We start from the raw sequence: 25658 nt of genomic DNA, 5'->3' as shown, positions 1-25658 counted from the left end.
GCTGGGGCAGGTAGCAGGGTTCTGGTGGGGGGGGTCTGGCCAGGGGAGGGGACAGGAACAGTTTGGCTGGTACCTGGGGATCCTGGGTCTCAGGAAGTGCACGGGCTGCTCTTCCCCTCCCCTCTCCTCTCCTCTCCTCCCTTCCCCTCCCATAAACAGCTGGCACACTTCCTGAAACACCGGGTCTGTTGCTCGGCTGGTGACTTCCTTCCCCCTGCTGCTTGCCTGTGCAGAGGGTGTGTGTGTGTGTGTAGGTGTGTGTAGGAGTAGGAGTAGGAGTAGGAGTAGGAGTCCCGGGACTGCATGCCAGCTCCAACTTCTCAGGAAGCACGTGCTCTTCCTCTGCTCCCCATGACAGCCACGTTCTTCCTGAGAAGTTGGAGCTGACATGCAGTACTGGGATTCCTGCTCCCTTCCCTGCCCTACTCTAACCCAATCCCCCTCTCCCCCAGCCTTATGCCTGGGTCCTGGAGCCAGAGCCTCTGCTACCGCCACATGCGTCTCCCTCCAGGTGCTGGGGCGTGCGCTGAGTGTCCGGCTTTGAGCATGTGCTGGCCAGGATGCCATGTGAACCCCCCCACACACACACACACCTGATCCCTCGCCCCTCCCCTCCTCCAGAGCCAGGCATCTCCCTCTTCCCCTCCCCCCCCACCTTATGCCCAGGTCCCAGAGCCGCCACTGCACCTAAAGACGGAGCTCCCGCTGCCGCCACCTGTGCTCAGCGGCCAGCTGCTAGCACGTGCGTGAGTGCGACCCAGCCTGCATGTGCAGGATATGACGTAGTGTGCTGGGGACCGTGAGCAGAACGGCATGGGCCTTGAGCACGCATGTGGCTCAGAGCGGCCTGGCCGTGAGACCGGCTGATCAGAGCAAGCCATGAGGTGGCCACTGCTGGGTTAGAATGATCCACCAAATCCTGCATCTTGGCAGGGGGCTAGACTAAATGCCCCTTGTGGTCCCTTCTAGCCCTCTGGTTCTAGGTTTCTCACCTCTAAGGGCTCAAAAAAACAGAAAGACCCCTCCCCCCCCTTCCCTTCTAGGTAGTTTAAATGTCACAATCTTTAGGGTCTGGGCTGAGAAGCTTTGCGAGCATGGGCTTGGCAGTACTACATAAAACCCTCTCCCACCGAGTCTGGCACACCTGGCCCATGCTTTGGGTGTCTCATTCCACAGGTTCCTGCTGGGAAAGGAACACTCCTCCAGACTATGATAGCGTGTTTCTCTGCCTCCTGTTTTCACTTGGGTCTCTGCCAACTGCAGTTGGTGCTGGGTGTTTACAGATAACTTACATGGAATCCTGCCTGCCTAGGCAAGTAGTTTCCCAACTTACTTGACAAGCCAAAATAATTGCTAGGCTTGGCCAGAACCTATGAAGACGGACGACACATGCTCATGCCATAAAGGAAAATTCCAATCTGTTGCTGCCTGATTATGCTATTTGAGTGTGTTTGTGCTCTGGGTTTGCTTAGTCAGATAAAGCATCCGCAACTCCTTGATTCATTTTTCAGTCTTTTTAAGGCATTTCATTCCTTCCCATTTCTGAATGCCCCTCTTTCTACCTCCATGGGGGAGGAGATGGAGTGAATTTGCTTAGTAATTTAATTATCCCTTTCCTTTCTGTGACCCACTGGCCCTTGTTAGCTTTGACTGTGTAGTTTTAATTAAGATGGTTTTAAATTTAACAGGAGCTGACAGGATTGGTGGGTGGGGCTGGCCCTTGAATACACTAGGCTGGTCCTGTGGGAGGTGAGATGGTTACAGGAGCATGATTTACCATATTTCTCCCCCCCCCCCCCCATCCTGACTGTCTTGTTTTATTTTGGAGACATTTTAGCTGGATTAAGAGGGAGGGGGAGGAAAGGAACATTGCCCTGGATGAGTAAAGAGTGGGGGTTCTTCTACTTGGGCCTTTGCTAGATAATGGCCAAGCATTACTGAAAGCAGGCGGCAGCACGGGCTTCAAAGAAACGTGGCTGTTTAAGCCCGGTGTTATGACTGCATGAGCCTTGCGATAGATGGTTTGGTGTTCTTAACGTCATAGCTCCTGGAGTCTCACCAGATCACTCTGCATTTGGAAAAAAGGACGTTGCTAGCCCATTATGGTTGTAGAGAAAAGCCCGTGTGTGCCCTGAGTGCCATTGAGTCTGAGCCAGTCATGTGCACAGAAAGAACCAACTCCTCTTTTAAACGCCGTGTGGTGTTTTGGGGCCTGACTCATGAATTATTTGGACTAATTATCATGGCCTGGTTCCTAAGGTTTCTTGGCACGGATTTACATCCCTGCCAGTCAGGTGATGAGGTCAGAGTGGAATCGCATCCGGCCTGTGTGCCTGGTGAGACAACATGATCTTCTCTGTGGTATTTACGTCGCCTCTATCACCATAGTTCCTCAGCACCTCACAAACTGTAATGCAGTTACCCTTGCAACACCCCAGGAGGCAGGCAGCATTTGGGGAAACTGAGGCACCGAGACTAAGTGACTTGTCCAAGGCAACAAAGGAAGTCTGTGGTGGAACTCGTAATTAAACCAGATCTCCCAAGTTCCCGGCAGCAAGTTAATGTTGCCTCTGCATCAGGGAATGGGGCTGGAAATTGGCTCCCTATGTGTACCAGCTCCCATGGAGCCACCTGCCCTCTGCACTGCTGCCTCTGATACAGAGGCAGCAGCGCAGAGTGGAGGAGCAGCAGGCGGGAACTGGTGCTCTCTGGGGAACTGGTGCCCCCTGTGTGTTAACATGTAACTGCTGAAAATGTTAGTGGTTACACGTTTACAAAAATAGCCCATGTTAACATCTCTAGTGCATTGTACTGCATCCAGCATGGAAAACGGTGAGACCTGCGTGCTCGTGTGTGTGGGATTCTAGGCATATGCAGGGAGTGTGGGTAGCACAAAATGGCAACTGGACACTTCAGGGAAGGCAAAGTGGGAAGTTGTTTAGAGGTGGACTAGTGACCAAGAGCATTCAGATAATGTCATCGTACTACAGCAGTGTGGGTCAAGTGGAATGTATCCCTACTAGCACTGGAAGTGTCTGCCTCTTGCTCTGTGTATAGCACAAAGCCTGCTGAGGACTCGCGTGTCTGTGTCTTCAGGCAGTGTGTGGGGCAGCCAGGATTTCTCTTCTTTACGTAGCATATTATCTGGGGTGGAGATGTGGAAGATAGTCAAGTGCATAGTGCCATACTCACCTGCAGTCTGAAATCCGCATGTTCTACTCTGACAGGCTAGATTTGCTCGGTGCAGTTCTCTCTTCTGTGAGGACCGGCACCCAAAAGGCAAAAGTTTAAGGTTTAGAGATGGAATAGATGGAAATCAACCAGGCAACCTTTGGAACTCTCCGATACAGTCCTTGCATTTTGAGAGTGTGGCTGAGGAATACAATTTGCCACATACCCCCCAAAATTCTTGTTTGTTCCCAACCTCTGTTGCCTCCGACTTTGCTATGTGATTTGTACTTTTAGCGCGCTCTTGCATGGAGACCTGAACTGCACTTTAGAATTTAGATCAATGTTATTACATTGTTCTAGGGGGTGAGGAAATTCACACCCCTGCTCTGCTGCCTGGGGCACCCGTGTAGCTGCGGCAAGATCAATGGAAGAATTGATCCACTAGGGGAAATGAATTACTTACACTGACAGTAAAACCCCCCTGCGATGCTGGAACTGTCTGTATAGCACTCGTAGTGTAGACGTTAGGGATGTTAAAAGTTGGTTAAATGAGAAACCTTGTAAACACTGAGAATCTGAGCAGGTACACAGTTGCATGCTGAAGGCTCTGCCATATAAAGCTTAAATACTGCTTTATACTGCAGAGCCCACAGCAAAGCCTCCCTGGTAGCAGGGTCAACAGCCCCGGTCAGCCCGTTCCCGGGGAGGCTGCTTCCCTGCTGCAGAAAAGCTTCCCCGCCCCCCAGGAGCCAGCTGAGTGTAACTGACACCATTAACTAATAAGCATCAGCTTACTGGCTAAATAATTAGTTGGTCATACTCCGACATCCCTAGTAGACGTGGACATAGTCTCTTCTGTTCTTGTCAGCCTAAAAGCTCCACTTCCTAGGGCTTGTTTACACTGGCACATTTTGTCGCCAAAAACTGGTTTTTGACAACAAAACAGTTAGAACGTTTACACTGCAATGCAACTTTTTTGTCAGGAAAAACACCCAGTTTTGGCAACAAACGATTTCTACCCCTACAAGAGACTTTTGTCTTTTCTCTTCTTTTATTGTCGAGAAAGAGCCAGTGTGGACTCTGCTCTTTGTTTTGCCGAGTGAACTGGCTTCTGCCAATATCCCACAATGCTTGCCCTGATGCTGTGTTCAGTGTTTTGTGAACTCTGCTGCCCTGCAGGCATGCACCCTTGTCCTTTCAAAGCTGGGGGGGCGGGGGTAGGGAGTGCCTTGACAGCTGAATGAGCTGCTGTGTATGGGGAACAAACAAAGAACAAATCATTGGAAGGCTCCTGTTCTGCCCTGCTAGGAACACAGCGGTAGGCAGACTGCTGCTGCAAGGGAAGGGCTGGAGAGACTGTTATGCTGCTTTGACATTCCTCAGCATGGAGAGCTCACAGAGCTACAATGGAATCCCAAGAAGTGCAGGGATCGGCTCTGCTTTTCCACAACACTGCACTGTGGGATGTTTACTCACATTGCTTTGCTCTGTCTGTCTACAGGGTGCTAGCAATGTGGCCATGAAATGTGGACAACAGGAAGCAGAAAAAAATGGTTTGTCAAAAGTGAAGAACAGTCAACTTTTGTATGTTGACAGCACTTTTGTCGCCGAACCTTCCCGTTGTAGACATAGCCTCAGCCTGGCATGAGGCAAATGCATTTTATGAACCTCTGATCTTACAAACTGTTGCAGGGGAAGGCCTGTCTTGGTTTAACCAACTGAACTTGCCTTCAGAGTTAGGCTCTGAACAGGGCCTATCTAACAGCCATGCACACTCTTCTCTTCCCCACCTCTGATTCCAGGGATGGGGAGAGAGGAGGATGCAGCTGCTCTAATGCTGGTGTTGCAGCATGTGACTTAATACCACCATCTGATCAGTGCTCAACTCGTACCAGCCACCAGAGAGCTGATGCTGATACGGTTAGCCAGAGCCTGCAGTCCATCCTGTGAACATCTTGTGATTTATCTGAAACCATCCACATTTGGAACTACAGGCAGTCCCCGAGTTACGCGGACCCGACTTATGTCGGATCCGCAGTTACGAACGGGGATTTTCTCGCCCCGGAGGACTGGAGCGACGGGACGCCTGGTCCCGCCGCCCGCCTCCTCCGGGGCGAGAAAAGCTGCTCCCCGTCTCCCTGGTCTGCTGGGGGAGCCAGCAGACTAGGGAGACGGGGAGCAAAGCGGCAGAGGACCCGGGGCCGGACCCGCGGCACTTCCAGCTGATCTGGAAGCGCCGTGGGTCCGGCCCCGGGTCCTCCGCGGCTTTGCTCAGCGTCTCCCTGGTCTGCTGGGGGGGGGACGCAGCTAGTGCCCCCCCAGGAGACCAGGGAGATGTGGAGCAAAGCCCGGGGCCTGTGGTAGAGCAGGTGGGGCGCTGCCGGTTGGTCCCGCATCACCGCTCCTTGGTGCTACTGGACCAACCCGGCAGTACCCCAGCTGCTCTGCCCCAGGCGTCCCCAAGTCAGCCGCTGCTGAAACTGACCAGCGGCTGACTACAGGAAGCCCGAGGCAGAGTTGCTCTGCCCTGGGCTTCCTGGAATCAGCTGCTGATCAGTTTCAGCAGCAGCTGACTTAGGGACGCCTGGGGTTCTTAAGTTGAATCTGTGTGTAAGTCGGAACTGGTGTCCAGATTCAGCCACTGTTGAAACTGATCAGTTTCAGCAGCGGCTGAATCTGGATGCCAGTTCCGACTTACATACAGATTCAACTTAAGAACAAACCTACGGTCCCTATCTTGTACGTAACCCGGGGACTGCCTGTAAATCCCAACCTCTCACTGAAAATCCAAAAATAAGTTTTTAATTTGGATCAATAAAAACATCTTTTTAAATGTTGTTGGAAGTCTAATTTACTGAAGTTCCAAAACAAAAGGTCATTGACTGGAAAAACAAGCTGGTTGGAAACTGTCAGAACCCACCCCCACCCCCCATCCCGACCATCTGGAAGCTCTTTCCAAAAGGTTTGAGTCACCTGGTTGGCAGTGAAACATGGTCAGTTTCAGTGTCAAGGAACTGACATTTTTCAGTGAAGAGGGTTTGTCAAGTTCCCAGCCAGCTCTCTCCAGAGGCCATCGCCGCCCTTGTGAGAAGTCTCCCTTTGCTCTCCTGCCCCTCACAAAAAAAGTTCCGGGAAAGAGGGAGATGCTCTGGTTCTTACCAGGTTGCTGACCTTTGACCCGGGACTGGGGGCTCCATCCTTTTTGGGGATAGCTGATGTGTGCTAACTCCAAAGCTTCCTCCCCACAAACTGTCTCCCAACAACTGGAAAGCTCGAGAGTGGTCTTGTTCCCTGATCTCCTTGGCTTAGTCCCCAAAACCTTTTGGCCACCAAGGAATGCAGAGGGTTTCCCCATTTCTCCCCACCTTCTGACTGCTGCAGAAGGCAGTGTCTGTGGTAAGGCAGTAGCATTGGAGAGTCTTCTCCAGTGCCCGCTTCACTGTTGCTGGGTGTTTATTTCCGAGTGGGAGCTGACCCAGTTATTGCCTGTAGGGTTCTTCTGAACAGCAGCCATGAAAGCAGCAAGACACTGGTCAGAGGTTTCACATGCTGTTGCTGCTGCTCAGTGCTTTCCCAGCCTGCAGCAGATGCACAAAAGCACTGTTTATTGAAACAATCCCTTTGCACTTCGTTCCCATATAGAAAGTGACCCTGGTTTGTGGCCTTTTGGTTTGCAGGAAGCTTCAGTTCTGCACAGGCTGAAGGCCAATAGTGAGACGGGGTTGCATGCTCTGCCTAGGATCCGCACGCTGCTCTAGGTCCATAACCCAAGGAGAGGAGCGTGATCTCATCCTTTAGGGGGCCGGATCCCCACCATTCCTAGTGCTTCGGGACTTCTGCTTTGTAGATGCCTCTATTTCCCAAGAGCTCTGCTTTCCTGTAACAGACACAAGAATGTGGTATCTCCAGATCTTGGTCTGGTTACATGGTGGGTGTGTGGGTTGGGCATCTGTCTCTCTCCTTATCCCTCCTAGAACGGAGATTGCTTTCCTTCCCCCACCTCACCAGTCTGGAAGGCTGTAAAAGCCACACTCTGATAGCACACTAGCCTTGAGATATTTGGGTACAAGGAGCCTCTCTACGCCCCAGCGGTGGGCGGGCGAGTCTCTCTCAAGGAGACAGGCTGGCTTCAATGCAGCTGGATTTCCTTGGGCTGCAGCCGTGGAAGCGTTGCGCTGCCAAGGGAGACGTAAGTCACTGGGTTCGTTCTCTTCCCCTTCCCCACTCCCTGGTTAGCAGGGCGGGAGATCCTGGCTCGATATAAACTGCTATAAAACTCTCCCTTTTGTCACCCTACTGCGGGGTGGCTCTCAACTTGGGATGGAAATTCTCTCTCCAGCAGGTCCTATAGAATAAGGCCTGTGGGCACCTAGCCAAGCTCTTACTCTTGTGCTAAATACATGCTGTTGCATGTAAGTACAGACTGCTGCTTTCTTGACTCTGCCATAGGCCCCATTCTGCTGCCAACTAGTGGAGATTCCCCTGGGTTCAGGTGGCAAGAGCTCTGCTTTGGAGCAGAAGGGTCTTGCCCCACCAGTGACAGTTGTCATCAGCATGCCGTACCCCAGAATTTTCAGGTTCCCCTGTGTCTGCATTCACCTGCAGTCTGTCTGCTCCTGGGTCATCACTTGGGGTCCTACGCACGGCCACAATACACGATACTTCCAAGAACTTTTTCCCCCTCCCCCATCTTTTCCCCATTCCAGGGCTAACCATGGCTCCGTAGCCTGTCGTAACTCAGTCTGAGGGGAGCGCACTGTCCAGGCAAGCGCACCATCCAGGTACTAGCTCCATGCCCCTATCTCTGTAGCGGGAGGCTCTGTGCCACATGCGTGAACTCTCTGTAGCACAAATGTGGGGATGGGTTACAGAGCATAAACCAAAATGCCAGCTACCCCGGGGCTTCTGGCTTCTCAGAAGGAGAAAAAGCGCTGGCCAGGGCTGGAGGTGTTCCCAGACAGCTAATTTTTACTCTCCATATGCCAACGCTTTCTTTTCACACCCCATGGCTCCTTCAATTAACAACCCCACAGCTTTCCAGATTTGCCAGGGATGAAGCCCAGGGGAGGGCGGGAGGAAACGCTGTCTAAGCACCATGAGCTGAACCAAGCTGCATTATGCAGCTGAGTGCCTTGTTTTTAATTGCTTTTGAGGGGGGGGAGGCCACTTGCTAAGGTCTGTCTTGTTCTGTCTCCTGAGGGCAGGAATTGCCTGTCTCAGCTTATCCATAGCTTCCCCCTCCAGCTCCCTCCCCTTTGTTTGGTCTTAATCAGTGCCACAGCTTGGGGTGGGCGGAGGGGAGTGGATGGAGGAAAAAGAGCTGGGATGAAAACCTGGCACTGGACACCGGGGAAACGTTCCTCTTAGCTGCTGGAAAATGCTCCAAAGCTGCAAGGAAAGGGCAGATATTATAGATCACAAATGCCTTCACTACTTGGTATCTCGCTTGCCTCCTGCGCTCCAACAGCCTCTTAAATAGAAGATGTAAGCGGCCACTACTGGGCCAAGCAGGCTCTGATGTCTTAATGCCAGGCAGGGTGTCAGCAAGGCTGGCTGGTTGGAGTACAAACACGAGCTGGCCAACCACCTGTTCTAATCTTGCTTCCATCACTGCTTTGCTGTTATCTTGGACAAGTCTCTTAACCAGTGTTCCCTGTCAGCTGTGCACTTGGATGGCCACTCAGGAGAAACTCGTATGATTAGCAGAGTGCCTACAGCTAGGTTTTGGGTTTCTATTGGTGGTGCACATTTGCACATGCCTTGGTGCACATACAATTATTCCACACATGGATGGAAAAGATTAAAGGGAGCATTGCTCTTAACCTCTCTGTGCATTCATTGGTATATTTCTGGAGGAAATGGGGCTTGTGCTTAAACCTGATGGTAGTGAATAATCCATTAGAGATTGAAGTGCTTAAGAGTCTTTGGGGGAAGGTGCTAGGGACCTGTGTGCATTGTCAGTGCAGTTCCTCCTATCACCTGTCTCTAATTAGACTAGAGGTCTTTCAGCACGGATCAACTTACACCTGTGGCATGGTCTGGTGGGCAGGTGCTGGGTTGGAATTCAAGGGCCTAGGGTGCTGATCTGAGCCCAGCTCTGCCACTGATGTAGGGCATGAACTTCGGCAAGTCATTTTACTGCCTCTGTTTCCCCTTCTGTAAAAGCAAGGAACTTTCTAGTGCTTTGAAACCTTGGGATGGGCTTTTGTCACTTGGCACCCTAGGAATGCAGGCAGCAATATCCTGTACACTGGCTTCCCCTGAGCCAAGAGAAGAGTCCACAACTTCTTGAAATTCCCAGACAGGATGGTGCAAAAATTGTTTCCACACTTCCAACCTGACCTGTAAAGAGTGGATAGTGCAGCGCTAGTGGGAGGGAAATTCTGGGTTCCCATCTAACCCAGGGTATAGAGCAGAGGTGGGCAAAAGGGCCTCTGAAGGCCGGATCTGGCCCGCCAAGCGGGTGGATCCGGCCTGCAGAGGCCCTGCTGCTCCCCAGGCCCCAGGCCAGTTAGGATTTGGGGGCGGGGGAGCGCATGAAGCCTCCTCCCACCATGCCAGGAGCACGTGGCACTTTGGAGCACCGTGCGCTGCTTGCAGGGTGGGGGGAGGAGAGTGGAGGAGGCTTCATGCGCTCCCCCGCCCCCAGGCCAATCAGGGCCGGGGAGCTATGTGAAGCTTCCTTCGCCCTGCCCTCATCCTGCGAGGAGCCCGCGGCACTTCAAAGAGCTACATGCTCCTCGCAGAGCGAGAGGAGGGTTCCCGTGCTCCCCCGCCCCCAGACCTTGATTGGCCTGGGGGTGGGGAACATGCCAAGCCTCTTCCAGGGCATGGGTGCCTAGTGGAAAGGGGTGGAAAAGGGGCTCCCCCACCCCTGACCAATCGTGGTTTGGGGGGTGGGGTGGCCCCGCCCCTTCCTGTTTAGGCCCCGCCCCTTCTTGGATGGCCCAGAGCTACTTAAAAAATGTTTGAAGTAGCCCCCTGGCAAAAATTAGTGCCCACCCCTTGTACAGAGGCACTAACACTGGTCACCTAATTTCCACTTCCTGTGAGCTCCTGAAAATAATTAGCCTGGGCTCTGCTGAGAACTTCCTACTGTGGCTGACACCAAAGAGCAAGAGACCACAGAAAGCTAATGCAGGCAAGGGTCATCTGCTCATGTAGCCGTGCTGGGGCTGGGGGGAGGTGTTACTGCCTCTAGTTTCTTTCTGTCCATCCTTTGCCAGCCTCCCTCCCTTAGTAATACTGTGTACCACAGGAGCACGGAGAGGCACTGTATGGACTTTGGTGATGGACAGCCGGTGCCCCAAAGAGCTAATAATCCAGACAAGAGACAAAGGGAGTGGGGCGGGACACTGCGGTGAAGTAACTTGCCAGAGGTCACGCAGCAGATCAGTGGGAGAGATGGGAATACAGTAAGGAGTCCTGGTGCACTTGAAGATGAACAGATTTATTTCGGTATAAGCTCTCATGGGCAAAACCCCCACTTTGTCAGATGGGCTTTTACCCACCAAAGATGATGTCCAAATTAATCTGCTAGTCTTTAAAGTGCTACAGGACAGGACGACTCCTTGTTTTTGTGGATGCAAACTAACACAGCTTCCCCTCTGAGAGATGGGAATAGAACCCAGGATGAAGGGATCAAGGGGCTAGGACTTCACACCAGGTCTTTAGAGTCCCAGTCCAGTGCCTGTGCCTGAATTGTAACTGCCTTGCATATCTTCCCAAGCAGACCTATAGTCCATCTCTTTTCCCTAAGATGCTTTTTCTTCTGTGCTTGCATGGATTTTTTTTTAATATCTCCTTTGCTGGTGGCATTTCACCTGATCAGATGCACTGATCAACGCAAGCCATTTTTTTTAGTACGTTCAGACGAGTCAACCATTTTGCTCAACACAGTGAAACTCTAATACTGTCTTTTAAAACAAGATACTGCACATCAGCTAAAAAAAGGGGAACTAGGAAGATTCCCTTTCCAGAACTTCACTGTGGCTTTAACTGAATCAGACAGAGCCAAGGGATGCAGCCTCCATAGATAGACCTGTCAAATGCAGTGGAGTGTGGAGGTGGGAAGGGAATCTTATTTGTATGTGCTGCGATTCTGAGTTGAGACTGTAACTTGAAATCCACGCGTCCTGCTGTGCAATTATTTCTAGCAAATATTAGTCAAGTACAAATTACAAACTGCTCTGTCTTAAAGAGCTGTCAGTCAAATGCTGCTTGTCATCCCAATCAGCCTCACTAAAAATAGCGTTAAAAATTATTAGCCAGGGAAAGAAAGGATATCAAACTGCACTATAGCATATCTGCTGCATGTTAACCAATATACTCAGACTCTGCCAGCCATAAAACCAGTGGGACAGGGAGGAGACGTTTAGCTGGCTGGGTCTGCATAAATCCTGACAATAAAATGCATTTTACATATCCACCCTAGTGCAACAGAACAATTCTTAAAAACCCACAATTTTAGCCTTTTCCGTACCACCTTGTTTTGGGATCCTGTTAGTTCTCAAGCTAAGCAGGGGCTGAGATCTTGAAGGCAGTCTTAGACCACCAGGAGCACTATGCGCTCTTGTTTGGTGTTTGTTTATACTGATTCTTTCTAAAAACTTTGTGTGTAGCACTGCTGGAGGGCTTTCGTTGTGACCCCAGCTCTGATCAGGTTAGATGCCACTGTGGTAAATACACCAGTGACTGATCTATCCTCATGCACTCACCATTGCTAACACCACGGGCGCTTCATGGCTTTGCCTGCTCTCCTTTTCTTTATACAGGTGGTGTCATTTGGATGAAATGTGAAATCATCCCATCTCTCGTGATTAAAAAAAATCCCATAGCACTTTAAGAGTGAGGAGGATCCTCAAGCTAAACCTCAAATCCAGTAATTCTAGTCCTAATTTCCCCATAACTTTCAAATATCTTGTGGTGGTGTATCTCCACTGAGTCTCAAATTGCTGAGGATTTGTTATAGCTGCTGCATTCAGTCCAGATGTGGCTGTATTTCAGGGTAGCTCAAATGTTTTCTGTATATCTCTTTTTTCCTCCTTCAAACACTTCCCCCCACTCCGGTGGATTGAAGATGTGGGTGGTGCTTGGAGATCCTCTGAAAGCTGCTGTAGACACACAAAATGAGTGACATGGTGGATTTTTGTAATGCCTTGTGTCCCTGTTGGTGGTCAGAGGAGGAACGCCAAAGGCGAAACTCCAGCTGATAACCACTCTGGGGCGTGACCTGTGTGGCAAAGAAGTGATTGACAGAGATCGTGTCCATAAGACACTTCTGCAAAGTTTTGCTTTCAGATGAGAATAAATTCAGCTGAAAGGAGCCCAAGTTAATGGGTGGTGGCTGAGCCACCTGGGCATGCTTGGCAAATGACACCTAGGTGGTGTAAACCAGTTAAGCCCGGAGCCTCCAGTTCAGCCAAGGATTGGGGGATGTTTTGGATGGTGTATTGGGCCTGTGTGCTCTCCTGCTACGTGTGCTGTGCCTATGCTCTCTCTGGGTGCCAGGACTTGCAGTATCTCTCACAAGCATTGGGATGTCCTTGCCCTACATCTGTTTAGGGCTGATGAGGCTGTTCTGGGTGGCTAGTTGGGGGTCTGAGTTGAAATCCCCAATCCCAGTGGGGAGAGAAGCAGCAGCTCTGGGATGCTACGCAGGCCCGCTTAGCTCATGCGGGGAGCAGCATCTCGCACTGTGGTGACGACGCTCTGTCACAAGCAGACATGATCAGGCACAAGCTCAGTTAGCCTTGGAGTTCCCCCAACCTCCTCCCTTTCCTTCCCCTGTTGATTTGATGAAGGGGAGCAGAGACTTGCCCCTCTTTACACTTGACAGAGCAGAGAAGCAGAGGCTGGCTGTGTGTCTGAGAAACCTGCCACACTAGAAAGCTCTGGTACAAAGTGAAGAGGATGGAGACAACCACGCCGGCTTTGATTAGTCCTTCCCATGTGCTCCTCTTGGCCAGATGGGAAGCCCCCCTCCCCCTTACTGGGCAGTTGGAGGGAGGAGGCATGAAACTGATCTTGATCTGGAGTACTGAAAACCACAAGCATGGGGCAATCTGTGCTGGGAAGGCAGCCAGGCAGCGTCCCTGCCTAGGGGACATGGAGTTGAGCCATGTGTTGAACTCGAGGCTAACCTTTCCCTTTACTTGTGTCTTAGATTCCTGAAGAGCTGAGGTGACTTTGTGTCCTGCTGCCCCATAGACTTTGGGGCCCTGCTGCCCCATAGAAAGGCTGTGGCTGGACAGATCTAGGTAAGACCTCCTTTTTTCTTCTTCTTCTTTTTGAGCAGTGGGGGAGAAGAGGGTCTGAAGGTTCTGCCAGTGACTAGTCAACAGATCGTAAGGGGAAAGCAAAATTCTCCACTTAGAGGCACTGAGATCTCTAGGCAATAGGCACCTTGAGGTGAGTAGATTTCATCCCAGCTCAGCTACTGGGCTGGGTGTGTGGGAATGATTCAGATTGCTGGATACTGCATGGAGATGGTTTGGTTTGTCTCCAGAGCAGATACCACTGGCTGCACTAAATGGGGCACGATGCTTTTAGTTCTCTTCAGTTCTGTCTTGTTGGACTGAGACCTTAAACTCATCCCACCAATGACCTCAAACTCATCCGTGCAATTTCTTCCCTTAAGCTGAAACCTGTAAGAAGGCTCCTGCCAGCCTGAACTTGCCTTCTGTACTAATCCAGCTGCGGAAAAGCCTACCTTAATATACCATGTCTAATCAGGCAGGAGCAAGCGCCTGGGAATGCTGCCTGCTTTTCATAACACTGCACTTCACCTTCCTAGGGGAAGGGGGCTTTCAAATGAAAGGTTCTGTGAGATCCTAATTGCTGACAAACCAGATGGGAACTGGAACCACAAATATTTGTTTTTCCCCTGACAATCTAGTGCTGCCGTTGTTTTATTTATAAACCGGAGGAAATGATGTGAAGAGCAAGAGGGTTTTTGGTTTGGGGGAGGATGGTCATGGGAGGCAGGAAATGTACAAATAAACAGATTCTGGTCACTCTCCGGAAAAGTAACAGCGCTTCGTTCTCTTCTTATCCTCTTTCCCACTCCACTGCATGCTTTTTGTTTCCCTGTTGTATGGCTCTGCGCATTGCTTGGAACCATGTGACTCAGGCTGTCAATTCTTTGGGTTAAGGACCATCTTTTTGTTCTGTGTGTTGTGTGGTGCCAGAGACAGTGAGGCCTTGTTGCTCCATGATCGGGACTCCAAGGTGCTGCCTCGTCACAGGGAAGATGTAGTAATGGTTTTGGGATGACAATTTAGGCAATTTCCTTCTTGTGTCCGTGCTTCAGATGCATTTTTGAAGTTCTCCTTTGGTAGTTTGGTAGGAGTCAGGGGAACCAGTGTCTGGAAAACTGTACTGGAAACCAGTGTTTCCTGTAAGCTGAGCAGTTGGGCAGCCACCCAGGAGAGATTCAAATGCCGCCCACAGCTGGCAGCATGTGTTTCTACTGGTGGTGCACATCCACACCTGCCTCAGTGCACATAAAAATTTATTCTGTACATGGATGGAAATCATTATCAGGAATATGGCTAGAAACCAAGTGCAGAGACCAGAGCTCTGCCTGAAATCAGCCGTGCTCACAAGGCAAAAGGCCTCTCAGGAGGTGAAAGCAGCCACGCTGAAGGGCTGTGCTTGGCACAGTTCTGATCTTGTTGTGGCTAGGTCTAAAGGCTCCCCAGGGAAGCTTCCAATATCTGTTTCCTGCTGGTGCTGATACTACATTGCTTCTCTGCTTAGTAGCTTTCTTTAAGCCCAGTCATTCATTTAGCAAGGCTAGAAGAGAGAGAACTAGCCATGGGAGGAAGGAGCTGGCCTCCTGAAGGAGTCTTGGCTGACTGGCAGTAAATTCAACTTGCTGTATTCCTTCCTTTCTCACATTCATGGCTCCCTCTTTCTCTCCCACCTGACAAAGTGCTTCTGCTCTCTCACTGTCACCCTAGAGACCTTCATACAGCACAGGTCATTAATAATGCCTTTCCCCGAGGCCTCCCTGGGCCACTCTTTAGCAGTACAAATTCCTTTGCTAGATTAGTGGATAGGCAGTGACCTGTCCTGGTTTTATCAGGAATGGATGGCTGGAGATCTCCTGGCGAATGGGCTGGATTTCAGGCTGCTGCTGCTGCTGCTTCCTCCTGGATTACAGGCAGAAGTTGGAATTTTAACTCTCTCCTTGCCCGAGACTTGGACACGTGGCTGCCTCCAGCTGTTGGCAGTCATGTTTCCGCTAGTGTGGAAACTTGTTGCCCATAGCAAGTTCTTGATGGGCCACCATTAGCTGGAGGGTTGGCGTGGCCTCTTTCTGAGGCTCATCTCCTTTCCCAAAGGTTGCCTCCATGACTTGGCATGACTTCTATTTTGCACAAGGGGGGAAGAAAAGGGCTTTGGCAGCATCTCCGGGAGAGGTGGGTCACTGCTTTGGAGTGGACACTGGGCCTGCTAAGGAGCCAGTGGGTGTCTGAGGAATGGAGAGACTTGCTTGGTCAGTTGTTGCTGGTACGTCCTCTCTTGGGAACCAACCCTGCTCGATGGCCCTTCCCCTTCCCTGTCTGTGCTGTGATCTGACAGTGTAAACAGGCGGAGAAGGGAAGATGGGCTGCCTGCCTGCTCCTCATATAAGACTTACAAAGCTGGCATTATGTAAAGCACACCTTGGTGAACTTGCCATTCAATCCTTTGCTCTGTTGTTCCTCCTCCTACTTAGGGTTGCCAGGGCAGGCTGGGCTCCAAGAGAGGGCCTGCTGGAGTAGTAAGGATATGAACTGCTAGTTGATTATCTGATAAGCAAATACTTACTGGATAGTTGACACGCTAGTCATCTAGTCACTCCCCCCCTTTTTCCCCCGCTGCCTCTATCAGAAAGAGGCAGTAAGGGGGAGAAATACATGGGGGCGCTTCAAAGCGGCAGCACCACATGGAGCCCAGGGTCTGTCGCTTTGAAACACCAGACTCCAAGCTGGCCCCAGGCTGCATGCGGCGTTTCAAAGCAGCAGTGCTACATGGAGCCCGGGGTCAGCTGGGGATTCTGAGTCCCCAGCTGACCCTAGGCTCCACTCAGAGCTGCTGCTTTGAAACGCCGCGAGGAGCACAGGGCCAGTGGGGGACGGTTTGAGTTTCCCACTGGCCCCGGGCTCCCCACAGCACTTTCGCCTTTCAAGTGTAGCAACAGCTCCAGGGCTGTTGCTGCTCTTCAAAGGCGGAGGTGCCCTTATTGACTAATCGAATAGTCGATGCAAATTGCCTCGACTATTTGATTAGCCAGTTAATCTAAATTTAACATCCCTATGGGGCAGCCAGCCTAAGAAGTGCTGAGCTGGAGGTGGAGGAGATGGGATAGAAGGACAGAGAGAGCTTAGGAGGGATCTAGCATAAGGATTCACCTCACCACCACTCTGATTTCTGCCCCACTCTGAGCCTGGGGTCTGACTCTTCTCTTTATGTTGTGCCTCCTGGCCAGTGGCCCATATGTGCCATTGTTTCCCTTCAGGACCATCCTTAAGATTTTTGATGCCCTGTGCAGCCCAAGTACCTGCACTCTCCATCCCCTATGGGGGAGGAGGAACAGTCACTTCATGGGGTGGGGCTGTGGGGGTAGGAGCTGTGGGGCAGCAGAAGGAGGGTAGGGAGGCTGGTGGTGGAGCAGGCAGACTGAGTGGCACAGCTGGCTGGAGGTGGCAGGGACAGAGGATTGAAGCAGACAGGCTATGGGGTTGGGGACAATGGGGCTGGGGGGTGGGGTACAGGACTGGAGTATTGGGGCTGTGAGGTGGAGTGGGGGGCTGGGGCTGATAGGGCTGGGAGGCACCTATGGGGTTGGGTCCAATGAGGCAGGGAGCGGGAGATTGGGGCCTGAGAGGTGGAGCAGGCAAAGTGGAGGCCTGAAGACTGGGGCCTAGGAGGCAGAGCAGGGGATAGGGGCTGGGAGGCGGAGCAGGGGGAATGGGGCTATTGCAGCTGGGAGGTGGGGCAGGAGGCTGGGGGACTGGGTTGGATGGGGCTGCGGGGCAGGGGACTGGGAGATTGGGGCCTGGGAGACAGAGCAGGGATGGTGAACAGTGTTTCCTCTAAGGTGCACCCCTGAATTTGAGGCCCACTCACCTCCTCAGCAGGGCCATGCGGTGGCTGCTCAGCGCAGGCTGTTGCCCCGCCCCAGGAGCAGCTGGGCAGCCACCACATGGCCATGTCCCTAGCTTCAGCCCTTCCCCAGGGCTGGAGCTGCGGGCCGGGGGGGCAGCTGCTCCGGCAGCCCAGTCGGAGCCAGAGCTGCATGGCAGGCAGCCCGTGGCTGCTCCCACAGTCCCGGACGGGGGCGGAGGTGGGGGGAAGTGCTGGGCTAGGCGGCAGCACGGTGCCCTGGGCCTGGTAGGGATGTGCCAGGCCCCATTGCTAGGCAGGAGCTGTCCACAGATACCTGAGCAGCTTCGCAGCCACCTCCCCTCACGCTGAGGTTGACTTTCCGCCGCCCGTGGGCTCCGCCACAGGCTGGACTGGATCAGGGCATCCCCAGGCAAGTCCCAGCCGGGCAGCGACTGCCCACTCCCGGGACTGGTTCGAGGGAGGGTCCCAGCAGCAGCCCAGCCTGAGGCAGGGGGTAAGCTGGTTGCAGGGGAAAGGGGGTGGCAAAGCAGAGGGGGCTTGGCCCCCTCGGGCAGGGCGCTGCCCAGCAGGGCTGAAGGCTCTGGGCAGCCTGGACAGGGCAGCTCCGCTCCGGCTGCAGTTCTGTGCTGAGCTGTAAGGGGACTGGGTTGGGTAAAATATCGTACAGATCCCCCGGCCTGGCAACTGGCAAGCCTCATTCGTTGTAGCGTTAAAAACAATCCATCCTCCGGGGACAGGGCAGCCTAAAGCCTCCTGGCAATTGACAGACGTAGGTCCGCTGTTTTTCTAAGGACAAGGAAAGTCCCACTAAAGTCTCCTTAATTTACTTCTTCAACGGTTGCTCTTATTAGTCTTTGCCCTTCATCATTTACATTTGTTAATACAGTGCAGATGGAGGACTGAGCGCTATTGAACAGATTTTAATAGCGAATAATCATTGAAAATATGTTCCTAATATAAACTCTTCCAGTTTTTATTGTGATTTTGTAATGATAACTTTTGAGTCTACATTTTTGTTTTTTTCTAGCAGCAGTTAATTCTTTAGGATTATTTGATTTAAAGGCTGACTGACTTTCTGGATTGGTGTCAAAATTTACTTTCGTTTCCTTTGAGCTGACAATAAGATGCCCTTTGTGAATTTATTTTGATTCTCTGGGCAGCACTTCAGTGCTTTTTCACGTGTCACCACTTGTGTATATAACTATTCACTAAAGACCAGGTTGAAAGCATGTAGATTCTTTTGAAAATCCCACTAGTTACCTACATACCTTTAAAAATCTGGCCTAAGGATAGTATACTGTCTTTTATGGAATCCTTTGCAAAGGCAAATTTCTACAATAATATTTACTAAACATAAATACATAGCCAAGACAGACAACCACAAGAATGAAAAGATAATTTGTAATGCACCCTGAAGTAATGAAGTTAAATAAATAAATACATTTTGGGGTGATTCATGCTTTTTTTTTCCCCTCCCCCCTGAGTCTTTAGGGTACAGTAGCTACATGCATGTACTGTTCCCTCTCCCAAAGAATCATATACAAGTACATTTCTATAATATTCTATACCGTTTTGGACTTCTAGTAACACCCTCCCCACACACACCAATTTAATATTTGTTACAGATTCTTGCTTGTGTAAGTAATTCCTTCTCCTGCAAACATTGAAACACATACTTCATTTGTTGCATACATCTTTTTTCTTTTTATTTTATATCCTGTTGTGTGCTACGTATGTTTATGGTACGTTTCACTGATGATCTTTATCCCAATAAGTTTACTGTTTTGTGCTGCCAAAATTAAAGAAATGTTTAAAATGAATTATTCTATCACTCCTTTGCACTGTTGAGAGGGGAGCACAATGTCCCCCTCACCTACTTTGCCTTCTGGTGAAAGTACAGCGTCCTGTCCACTATGTTTTTACAATGGGATAGCAAATGCATGTTAGTTATTCTGTGGTAAAAACATGAATTTTCATACCACAGTGGCACCCATCTGGACAAACTCATGTGACCTCATATGTTGGCCCACAAGACGAAACTCATTCCGCTCACGGATGGAAAATCTTAGCAGGAACACTGGTAGGGAAGTGTCTGTCATTGTCCTTCATTTTCCCGAGGAGGATCCCCGGGAAAATTGTCCTTCATTTTCCCGGGGATCCTCCTCTGGGCCACTTTCATTGCTGGTGAAACTGATTTCAGCTGAGGAAGAAAGAAGACAATGGGCCAGATGCTGTCTTCTCCCGCCATTACACAGTGATCTGGGGAAGTCCCAGTGAAATGTGCTGACACAAGGCTCTTGGAAGCCTCTGAAAAGGACACTGCAATGCATTACAGCACAGTTAGGTAAGGCCCATTGTGTCTTGTCTTTTTCAGATACTCACTCAGACGAATGTGACTCAGAATGATTAGGAAAAATGCCTGCTCTTATACGTACACCATATTACGAGACTTAATCTTTTTCCGTTTGGGGAAGTGTTGTTTCCAGGGGAAATTCTGAGTTGACTTGTGTGCTTGTGACGGCCCGTGCAATGGTGGAAAACAAGCAGTGTGACTAGGCCCAGCCCTGCATTGTGCGTGTCTCCTCCCTTTGCACGTAGATGGAACTTAGCAGGGCAGAATCTAGTAATGGGAACAAGGGGCAGGAGACCTGAATCACCCGAGACAAAGATAGCAAAAAATAAAAGGCTGAACTGGGGGCAAGAGGCGGATCTGTTTCTGCCTTTCCCTGTCTGATTGTTATAACCAAGAATTCCAGAGCATGAGGAACAGCCGTCTTAGATCACATTTTCTCTGGAGCTCTTCTGCATTATTTATTTATTATTAAAGACCTTATTCCCTTGGTCTCTGTCTCCTGTTTTTTCTCTATTCATAAGCAAACTGTGATTTCCCCTCCCCCCCCCATGAGATGCCATTGCCACAGAAGTCTCTTGGCCTGCCCAAGGATTCTGGTTTGTGTTCCCATAATGCCTTCAGCCTGAGGCTCTCAAAGCACTTTGCACAGCTTAATGTTTGAAGTAAAGAAATGCTGTCCTCTCTTTCCCCATCTGGGACGTGCCCCGCCCAAGAAACTCCCCTCCCCCGTGTAAGCCAAAAGAAAACTCCTGATTCCTAGTTCTTTAGCTATTGATGAGGGTCCCAATCTTGCAAACGTTTGCATGTGTGCTCCACTTTACTGCTATGAGTAGCTCCAGCTGCCTGTGATAGTAAAGGTTAATCAGGTGTGAGTGTATGTGTGTGTTGTGTAAAACTGGGACCAGAATTGTGTTCCCTTCATCTGGAGCAGTGGTTCTTAACCTTACTGCAGCCTGCACCCCTTTGGTTCTCAAAATATGTGTTCGCACCCCTTATTAAAAATTGTTGAAGTAGGTCAGTTCTTTAAACTTAAGATATTTCATAAAAATCTGGCAAGTCTCGCACCCCCAGAAAGGCCATCTCGCACCCCCAGGGGGTGCATGCACCCCAGGTTAAGAACCATTGATCTAGAGGCTGGAAGTGAGCAGTTGACATCAGCTTTTTCCAAACCAAAGGAGTTTAGTTTGAAGACTGGATCCAATAATAAAGACCAGGTGGCTAACAGACACTGAGCTCAGTCCATTAGAATGAAGAATTTTCCATTTAAGAAATGTTAAGGTGTAGGTAGCTCCCTATAGCAAAGGCCCATATACCCAAGCCTAACTTATTCCCACTTTGCAGAAACCATAAGTGGAGGTGAGGTTCCTCAACTGGAGCAGTGCCTCAGAACCTCCTGGGCTCTATGCCCATGTGTGATGTATTGAAGGCAGTGCTGGAACTACAAGCTGTCTATCACTTTAAGAGCAGGGGGATGAACAGGCTTCCTGGTCCAGCTTGCAGACTATTGTGTCCATACCATGTTAATCTAGACTTGAACTTCTCGGCTCACCCCCCTTCTCCCCAAGCTTCAGTCAGAGAGAAGTTTGCCCAGAAAAGAGCATTCTGGGCTTTCAGCCCGGCCCCACGCATCTGCAGGTTCCCTTATCACCTCCTCCTGCTCTGCTTCACCTAACCTGCTCTCGCATCGCTGCACCACAGGTATCTCTGCCACCTCCTCTGGCCCTGGCACAACTGCTCTGCTTACTAAGAACCCCCCTCTTCCCAAATGATCTAGCCTAAATACTTCCCTCTGTAGCTTCAGGACACTGCTATGGGTTCTGCCATCTTCAGAGACCACAAATAATTCCCTTCCTTCATTTATATTGCTATTTAGGAGGTATTTATAGAATGTGATCTCGAGTTGAAAGATGGCTTTTATATAAAAAGAGCTTAACCACTAACTACCTAAAGTGCTCAGAATGAGAACTTAATGCTCAACTGTTGCGCCCTGTGGGCTCCTTGTGGGTAATAGGGTCTCCCCCACCCCCCAATCCTTAGGGATTTTTAAAATCACATCTTTCCAGCGACAATCTGGCAGTTGGGTCTGAACTTCTGATGTGGTTATAACTTGTATAAGTTGATCTGACTCTGCTGCTGCCCGTTGGTGCTGGAACTAGAGGTGCTGGGGTGTTGCTGTGCCCCCAGCTAGAAGTGCTTTCCATCCTATACACGGCTTACATTTCGGTTCAATGGCTCGCCCTGTCCAATTCTCCACTGTCCATGTGGTTCCAGTGCCCCTGCTCCTGCCTGTCCTGCACTGAGCAGTCTCTGTGGGACGTGCTTGTCACCCTCTCCTGGGTTGCATGGAACGTTGTTGTTGGATCACGCTGCCGGTGTTGCAGTGGGGGGGAGCAGTCCTCAGAATGAAGTGCTGGGCTGCCTCTTTGAAGCACGGATAATTCTGCAAGCAGTGCTACAGGCTGGGCCTCTCGCTGCTGTGCAGATGAGCTATGTGGGAGGGGAAAGTCCAAGGAGGGTAATGGAAAAGGCTCTTTTGGCAGCCAGTTGCAATACATCTCGAATGGCTCTAGAGCAGGGGTGGGCAGTCATTTTTTATGCGGGGGGGGGGGGGGGGCACTTCAAGAATTTGGAAAGTGGTTGAGGGCCACACTCTTCCATGATATTAATGGAGCAGATGCAGTGTCTGGGATGGAGGTGGGGTGCAGAAGGGAGCTTGGGGTAAGGGATTGGGGTGCAGGAGGGAGAATGGAACGTGGGAGGGAGTTAGGGTGAAGGTGGTTGTGACCTAGGGCAGGGGGCTGGAGTGCAGGGGATTGTGATGTGGGGCAGGAGATTGGGGTGCCAGATCTGGGAGGTGGTCTGGGCACAAAAGGGGGACAGAGGGTTGGGGGAAGGGTGAGGCTGGGATACCAGACGCAAGCTCTGGCCAGGAGATTTACCAGCCAGTAGCCAAACCAGCCTGCCTGCTGGCAGAGCTACGGCTTGCAGAGCTTAAAACGTTTCCCAGCCAGCCTGCCTACCCAGCCATGTGCTCGTGTGAATAACTGAGCTGAGAAGAAGAGGGAGTGAGGTTCTTCTTGTCTGCCTGTTATTCAAACAGGCAGCTCCCATTGGCCAATTTCTGGACAGAACTCGGCCAATGGGATTGTGCTGAGGATGGGGGCAGCTCCTGAAGCTTTCTCCCCTCCCCTCCAGTTTTGAAACAAACGGGGCCCCATAGCCGCATTTCTGAGTGGCATGCAGGGCGGCAGGGCAAGCAGTGGAGCCTGCCTGGGGCTCCCCACCTCCTCCACGGGCCAGATCCAGTGGCTTGGCGGGCTGGATGCAGCCCATGGGCCATATTTTGCCCAGGCCTGCTCCATAGTATTAGAGACTCACCTCCCCAGCCATGCAAAATCTGCAGATGAGTGCCCATCTGGTGCCCAATGGGCAGTGGTGCTGGCTATCCTGCTTGCCCTCAGGAAATTGTGAACCTTTGGCCATCAGCTGCCCATTCTTAATCGCTTCCCACTCTCCAGTTTTCCTGCATAGCACTGCACGGACATGATGGGACCTGCATGCCCTCTGCAGGGCCTGGGTCTGCGGGGATGAGCTAGGGGGCATGGGCCCACAAAGGAGATGGTGTCTCAACAGTTCACCTATTGAATGAGGGAGTCCTGAGGGGAGCAGCAGAGTTCAAGGTAGAGCCCAGGAGCTAGGGCAGATGGTCTTTGGCTCTTCTGCCTAAGGTCCTGATTGTAGGCCTTAAAATTTCCCATCAAGTCCCCGAGGTGCCCGTTTCCTACGGATGGGTCTAAACACTCCTGGGGCTAGGCTGGTGTCTGTCTAGTTTGTTCCTCATGAAAGGCCCGTGCTCTGCATTATTCATTCTACTGTACTGCTACTGAGCGTCTCTCTTTGGTATGTGGATTATCACTTACCAAGGGCAGTCATGTTAGCCGGCAAACAAGGGCTGTGCCTGAATGTAAAGGAGAGCCCATCCCCTGGTGGTAGTGATGGGAGGTCTGCCAGCTAACCGGCGATTTGGTGGCCAGCCCACAAGGGCTCTGGAGGCTTCAGCCCAAACTCTCGTGGGCAGGTGTGTGTGTCACCCAGACCACAGGGATCCGCTTAACCTCACTGTCTCCTCCTCCAGTTTTGGACCATGGGGAGCAGCAAGAGCAAACCCAAAGACCCCAACCAGAGGAGACGCAGCCTGGAATCTGCCGAGAACGCCCACCATGCCGGCTACCCTTCCTCTCAAACGCCCAGCAAGACGCCTGTCCCCGATGCCCATCGGACCCCCAACCGCTCCTTCGGGAGCATGGCTGCTGAGCCAAAGCTCTTCGGAGGCTTCAATACGTCCGACACAGTCACATCCCCTCAGCGCTCAGGGGCTCTAGCGGGTCAGTATGACTTCGGCTGGGCCCTGCAGGAGGGGGAGGGGCAACTGGAGATTTGGGGTGGGAAGCCAAGCGCTAGGTGAGGGAGAACTGTCCAGGGGGAGTGATGCCCGCCAAATAAGGCGACCAGGTAGTCCTAATGTTTGGGGCTTTGTCTTATACAGGCACCTCTTACCTCCCCCACCCCATCCCGATTTTTTGCTGTCTGGTCACCCTAACCCCATGCCTTAGGCTGGGGGAGCTGCTCGGGAAACGACAGGCCACTGCCGTTTTTGCCAGGTGTGAGGGAGGCTGTGGTGGAGAATCCTGCCTTGCAAACAGGCTCATGGTAGATTTGCCATGCCAGGCAAATGCTTCCTGGAGCAGGAGGGTGGCTAACAGGATGAGCTTGGGTCTGTTCCAGGCGGAGTCACCACCTTTGTGGCCCTCTATGACTACGAGTCGCGGACGGAAACGGACCTTTCCTTCAAGAAAGGAGAGCGCCTCCAAATCGTCAACAACACGTAAGTGTCTCTGCCTCCTGGCTGGGCTGGGGATGCCCCTGCTGCACAGGCTGGCATCTCCCTTGGCGGTGCTCCGCCCTTTGCTCTGGGCAGTCCCACTGCTACTGGTCCTGCCTCAATGCAGCGATCCTCCCTCTTGCTTCTCCTCTTTCTCCCCTGTTTCACCCCGGCTGTTCCCCTCTGTCGCCTGGTGTTTGGATGTGGCTCCTCTGAGATCCTGCTGCTTCCCAAGGCCTAGTGCTGTGGCTGTCTGCCTGTCTAGTGAGGAGGGCTGGGCTATGCCAGCAAAGAGCCCTGGAGCTAGGCCCAGGGGAATTCTGAAGAGCACCACAAGATACAGCCTCTGCCTGCTGAGGCTGCTATCAGCTGGGGAGCTTGGGCCCACGTAGCAGCCTGTGCAGCAGTAAGGGGGTAGGCAGCCAGTGGGATCCTCCACTTGTCCTGTGCAAGCACTCTCCCTTCTTACTTCCCGGGGACTGGGGGGAGTGGGACTGGGTATGGTTCCCTGGAGCACTGGCCAAAGGTTTCTTGCTAGAGAGGCTCCAGTCCCTCCCTTCAAGGGTGCAGTGAACAGAAGCTGACAGACTGTAAGGAGCAGTCTGCAGTCAGATAGTGGTCACCGCCCCCATCGTGGTGCCCCCGATCTCAGTCCCCAGCTGCCTGCTAACCCCTCGAGCAGTAGACATGCTGTGCATCAAGGGCCAGCGGCAGTCAATGCACCTCAGATGGTTTAACAGACCTCCTACAGCTCATGCAGAGGGTCTCCCAGCTGCAGGGCCTGTGTCCACATGGAAACACCTGCTAGCCCTGCAGGAGCATCCGCTGGGGAGACTGACATGCCCTCTGTCCCCTTGGCACCTAACCCCCCTATTCTGCAAGATAACCGCATTAACCCAGGCAGCCTGCCCTGAGGGCACTGGAGCTGGGTAGCAGAATGAGACATTTGGGAAATACTGGGAGTCACTGGGTTAGTTCCACTCTCTTCCTAGAGCTGGGTACTTCAGCAGGCCTGCTCCCCCAGGGCTAGGGCAAGGTTGGTGGTCTGGAGCTAGGGGAGGGTTCTCTTGAGCTGAGAGACAGTCTGTGCTCTAGGAAGGTCCCGGCAGGGAGCAGCAAAGAGATGCTGGGCAG

The 25658-nt window shown here is 51.7% G+C and overlaps 1 protein-coding gene across 2 annotated transcripts in view; it reads left to right on the top strand.

Annotated features, from left to right (window-relative positions):
• The window catches only part of SRC (SRC proto-oncogene, non-receptor tyrosine kinase), an 85488-nt gene that overhangs the window by 32024 nt on the left and 27806 nt on the right, over positions 1 to 25658 (top strand). For both annotated transcript variants that reach the window (XM_075901306.1, XM_075901307.1), the window contains exons 2-4: positions 13337 to 13430; positions 23778 to 24027; positions 24428 to 24527. In XM_075901306.1, coding sequence (XP_075757421.1) covers positions 23787 to 24027; positions 24428 to 24527 — 341 coding nt within the window. In that variant the 5' untranslated portion in view covers positions 13337 to 13430; positions 23778 to 23786. The remainder of the gene's footprint in view (positions 1 to 13336; positions 13431 to 23777; positions 24028 to 24427; positions 24528 to 25658) is intronic.

The sequence above is a fragment of the Pelodiscus sinensis genome, chromosome 18 (assembly GCF_049634645.1).
Source record: "Pelodiscus sinensis isolate JC-2024 chromosome 18, ASM4963464v1, whole genome shotgun sequence".
Lineage (NCBI taxonomy): Eukaryota > Metazoa > Chordata > Testudines > Trionychidae > Pelodiscus > Pelodiscus sinensis.
This window is presented reverse-complemented; position numbering and strand designations above follow the sequence as displayed.